The sequence below is a fragment of the Anguilla anguilla genome, chromosome 12, assembly GCF_013347855.1.
Source record: "Anguilla anguilla isolate fAngAng1 chromosome 12, fAngAng1.pri, whole genome shotgun sequence".
NCBI lineage: Eukaryota > Metazoa > Chordata > Actinopteri > Anguilliformes > Anguillidae > Anguilla > Anguilla anguilla.
This window is the reverse complement of record NC_049212.1, coordinates 42097594-42103640: the sequence shown is the minus strand read 5'-3', so window position 1 is coordinate 42103640 and position 6047 is coordinate 42097594. Positions and strand designations below refer to the sequence as shown.

Below are 6047 nucleotides of genomic sequence, written 5' to 3'. Positions count from 1 at the left end.
TCTACCACAGGAAGGTGAGAATGGGATGATGGGGGTGGGCAGCTCTGAGGCCACGCCCCCTCTCTCTGTGACAGGCGCGGCCGTTGCCATGGCGAGCAGTTGCCTGAGCGGAGCATCAGTCCTGGGGATTTCGGGGGTGGGAGGGGGGGGTGCAGTAGGGTATCTGTGGATGAGAAATACTCACGTTTGAAGTGAGGGGGGCCTGGTCTGTAAGATCCATTCTCCCAGTGCTGAGGAACCTCCCCTCCCCCCAAAACATGGAGGATGGACAGAAGGGGGATGGGGAGGTGATGGAGGAGGCTTTTCCACATCCCACAGGCATGATCTGATGGTAATGAGAGGCCACTGGAATACACAAACACACACACACTCACTCACACGTACGCACTCACTCACACTCACTCACACACACATTTTCTCACACACACACACACACACATTTTCTCATATACACATACGCACACTCTCACACACACACACGCACACACACACACACACACACACCCAGAAACCACCCAGGAGAGAGGTCACGCTGTCGCCATGACGACACCATCATTAATCACGCAAACCCCGATTAAAGCATTGATTAAAGGCAGATATTATCATTATTATCATTACTTCTATTATTATTATCATTACTTTTATTATTATTATCATCATTATCATTACTTCTATTATTATTATTACTTCTATTATTATTATTATTATAACTTCTATTATTATTATTACTTCTATTATTATTACAATGCTTATTATTATTTTTATTATTATTATCATTACTTCTATTATTATTATTACTTCTATTATTATTACAATGCTTATTATTATTATTATTATTATGACCCCGCACTGTAGGCAGGTATAAAGCAGGTCTTGCGTATGTACTGCATTCATAAAGAATGGCACTGATTTCGAACCAGGACTCTCCTGATCATATCCTCACCTAACCCAACCCTAACCTGACTTAACCTGATCTAACCCCAACCTCACCCTAAGCTCATAATCTGACCCCTATCCCAGCCTTATGCAACTTAACCTCAGCCTGACCTCGTAACCTTACCCAGTTTGAGCTCACAGGCCCAGCGGATCAGAACGCAAACTCCAAAACACGTTACCAAACAGAGCTCTGGACCGCTCGGCCGTCAGGCAGAGCCAGGGCTGCAGGCCGGACGGACGGACGGACGGACGGACGGACGGGGGGGGGGGGGGGGGGGGGGGGGGGGGGGGGGGGGGGGGACACAGAGTCAGGACACATGGTGACGTCTCTTTATCTTTATTTGTATACAGGACAGAAGAAGAAAAGCAGGAACTGAGGAAACAGGAAATATCCTCAGGGATGAATGAAAGAGAGAGGGGAGGAGGGGATGGAGAGAGAGACAGAGGGGGGAGGGAGAGAGAGACAGAGGGGGGAGGGGGGAGGGAGAGAGAGACAGAGGGGGGAGGAGGGGTGTCACATGGCCAGCTTTGAAAAGACAGTGAAGCACAGTGTGATAAAAGCATCGGTTAAACTGCAGAAAATCTGAGAGTCCTCTGGTGACTGAGAGGCAGTTCAAACCTGCAGATGACCCTCTCAGTGCTCTCCTCTCTCCAACCAGACCGTCTGACCAGCATGCACCTGTGCAAACTGGCCCCGCCCCCTCACTCTCAAACACATCTCTCGCTCTACGGGAATATACACGCCTCACAGGATAAATATTTATTTTTATATATGCGCAATAATCACATAGACTAAGTTATATGAAAAGTAAAAACTAAAATGTAGAATTTTTCCTAAAGATTGATATCAATTAGATAAACTTATTAATTAATTTGGTTAATTTATATTCATGCTAATGCATCGTGTTTACTGTATGTATGTATGTAAATGTGTATGTAGTTTGTGTGTGTGTATATGTCAGTGTGTGTATGTGCAGTGTGTGAGAGTGAATGTGTGAGTGAATGAGTGAGTGTGTGTGCAAGGGTGTGTGTGTGTATTCATCTATCCAAAATTGCATTCAAAATGCAAAAACATAACCATAACCGTAACCTCACTTCACATAATACTAAATCAATGAAACATAAAGGAATATAAATATGACGGCGTTTTCTGAAAGCCCAAAAGATAAGAAAGCTCAGCGTCCCTTTGGTCTGTGCTGTTCTCTAACTCTGAATATTCACCAAAAGGAAGTCTAATTATCTGGAGTGTCTCCATATTAAACACAGGTCTCAGTAACTGTATGTCAGCACCACTAACAGCTCAGTGTTTCTCCTTTTTTCAGTCAAAGAAAGGTGACACTATGGGATTGAAAAGAAACAGATGAAAGCTCTCTACAGCATGCTCTGGAATGAGGATTCAGCGTCTCCCCCTAGTGGCTCAAAGCCGTTACTGCTGTGACCGCTGGAGCAGCTGATGACATCACTGCCACATGTCCCCAGTCTCTCCGTTCTCATGGAAACGGTGGAGGTGGTCGGAGTACCTGGGAAACAGGGAAACAGGAGCAGACTGAGTGTGTGCACCAGGGCTGGGATCAGGTTAAGTTCACTTCCATCAAACTCAACACGAGAATGAATGAAATTCAGTGCTTTAACTTGAAAATCCTTATAGAACATCACAGGCTTTTTACAATTTATCAGTTAAACTTAATTTCCTGAACTGACTGAATGAATGAAAGCAGACTTACTCCAATACCAATAATTGCAGTATAACAGCACTGCATTAAAAAAGGTTTGTGTAGAAAACGTTTGGAAAAAAGGTTTTGCATAAAAGGCATTGCGTCGAGAAGGTTATGTGTAGAAACGTTTTCATGTAGAAAAGGTTTTGTGTAGAAGAGGTTTTGTGCGAAAAGGTTTTGGGTAAAAGAAGTTTTGTGTAGAAGAGGTTTTGTGTAGAGGAGTTTCTGGGTAAAAACGGTTTGTTGTGGAAGGTTCATGGTGAGAGGTGAAGTCGTGATGAAGAGGAGGGCTTACTTCTTAGCGCAGAAGGCAGAGCAGTCACGACCAATGCTCTCACTCCAAGCAGTCTTATACAGCACCTGCACACACAAACCAGTCTTATACAGCACCTGCACACACAAACCAGTCTCATACACACCTGCACACACAAACCAGTCTCATACACACCTGCACACACAAACCAGTCTCATACACACCTGCACACACAAACCAGTCTCATACACACCTGCACACACAAACCACAGCCTCATACACACCTGCACACACAAACCACAGCCTCATACACACCTGCACACACAAACCACAGTCTCATACACACCTGCACACACAAACCACAGTCTCATACACACCTGCACACACAAACCAGTCTCATACACACCTGCACACACAAACCAGTCTCATACACACCTGCACACACAAACCACAGTCTCATACACACCTGCACACACAAACCAGTCTCATACACACCTGCACACACAAACCAGTCTCATACACACCTGCACACACAAACCACAGTCTCATACACACCTGCACACACTAACCAGTCTCATACACACCTGCACACACAAACCAGTCTCATACACACCTGCACACACAAACCAGTCTCATACACACCTGCACACACAAACCACAGTCTCATACACACCTGCACACACAAACCACAGCCTCATACACACCTGCACACACAAACCACAGTCTCATACACACCTGCACACACAAACCACAGTCTCATACACACCTGCACACACAAACCACAGCCTCATACACACCTGCACACACAAACCACAGTCTCATACACACCTGCACACACAAACCACAGTCTCATACACACCTGCACACACAAACCAGTCTCATACACACCTGCACACACAAACCAGTCTCATACACACCTGCACACACAAACCAGTCTCATACACACCTGCACACACAAACCACAGCCTCATACACACCTGCACACACAAACCACAGCCTCATACACACCTGCACACACAAACCAGTCTCATACACACCTGCACACACAAACCACAGTCTCATACACACCTGCACACACAAACCACAGCCTCATACACACCTGCACACACAAACCACAGTCTCATACACACCTGCACACACAAACCACAGTCTCATACACACCTGCACACACAAACCAGTCTCATACACACCTGCACACACAAACCACAGTCTCATACACACCTGCACACACAAACCACAGTCTCATACACACCTGCACACATAAACCAGTCTCATACACACCTGCACACACAAACCAGTCTCATACACACCTGCACACACAAACCACAGTCTCATACACACCTGCACACACAAACCACAGTCTCATACACACCTGCACACAAACCACAGTCTCATACACACCTGCACACATAAACCAGTCTCATACACACCTGCACACACAAACCAGTCTCATACACACCTGCACACACAAACCAGTCTCATACACACCTGCACACACAAACCAGTCTCATACACACCTGCACACACAAACCACAGTCTCATACACACCTGCACACACAAACCAGTCTCATACACACCTGCACACACAAACCAGTCTCATACACACCTGCACACACAAACCAGTCTCATACACACCAGCACACACAAACCAGTCTCATACACACCTGCACACACAAACCACAGTCTCATACACACCTGCACACACAAACCACAGTCTCATACACACCTGCACACACAAACCACAGTCTTATACACACCTGCACACACAAACCAGTCTCATACACACCTGCACACACAAACCACAGTCTCATACACACCTGCACACACAAACCAGTCTCATACACACCTGCACACACAAACCAGTCTCATACACACCTGCACACACAAACCAGTCTCATACACACCTGCACACACAAACCAGACTCATACACACCTGCACACACAAACCAGTCTCATACACACCTGCACACACAAACCAGTCTCATACACACCTGCACACACAAACCAGACTCATACACACCTGCACACATAAACCAGTCTCATACACACCTGCACACACAAACCAGTCTCATACACACCTGCACACACAAACCAGTCTCATACACACCTGCACACACAAACCAGTCTCATACACACCTGCACACATAAACCAGTCTCATACACACCTGCACACATAAACCAGTCTCATACACACCTGCACACACAAACCAGTCTCATACACACCTGCACACACAAACCAGTCTCATACACACCTGCACACACAAACCAGTCTCATACACACCTGCACACACAAACCACAGTCTCATACACACCTGCACACACAAACCACAGTCTCATACACACCTGCACACATAAACCAGTCTCATACACACCTGCACACACAAACCAGTCTCATACACACCTGCACACACAAACCAGTCTCATACACACCTGCACACACAAACCACAGTCTCATACACACCTGCACACACAAACCACAGTCTCATACACACCTGCACACACAAACCAGTCTTATACACACCTGCACACACAAACCACAGTCTCATACACACCTGCACACACAAACCAGTCTCATACACACCTGCACACACAAACCAGTCTCATACACACCTGCACACACAAACCACAGTCTCATACACACCTGCACACACAAACCACAGTCTCATACACACCTGCACACACAAACCAGTCTCATACACACCTGCACACACAAACCAGTCTCATACACACCTGCACACATAAACCAGTCTCATACACACCTGCACACACAAACCAGTCTTATACACACCTGCACATATAAACCAGTCTCATACACACCTGCACACATAAACCAGTCTCATACACACCTGCACACACAAACCACAGTCTCATACACACCTGCACACACAAACCAGTCTCATACACACCTGCACACACAAACCACAGTCTCATACACACCTGCACACACAAACCAGTCTCATACACACCTGCACACACAAACCACAGTCTCATACACACCTGCACACACAAACCAGTCTCATACACACCTGCACACACAAACCAGTCTCATACACACCTGCACACACAAACCAGTCTCATACACACCTGCACACACAAACCACAGTCTCATACACACCTGCACACACAAACAAGTCTCATACACA

General features: G+C 46.2%; 1 protein-coding gene across 1 annotated transcript in view; it reads right to left on the bottom strand.

Moving 5' to 3' along the window:
* Positions 1-1257: 1257 nt before the first annotated feature.
* The window catches only part of cux1b (cut-like homeobox 1b), a 91760-nt gene continuing 86970 nt past the window's right edge, over positions 1258-6047 (bottom strand). The window contains exons 22-23 of the mRNA XM_035384514.1: positions 2947-3011; positions 1258-2456 (exon numbers count right to left, since the gene is read on the bottom strand). Of these exons, the coding sequence (XP_035240405.1) occupies positions 2396-2456; positions 2947-3011 (126 nt within the window). The 3' untranslated portion in view covers positions 1258-2395. The remainder of the gene's footprint in view (positions 2457-2946; positions 3012-6047) is intronic.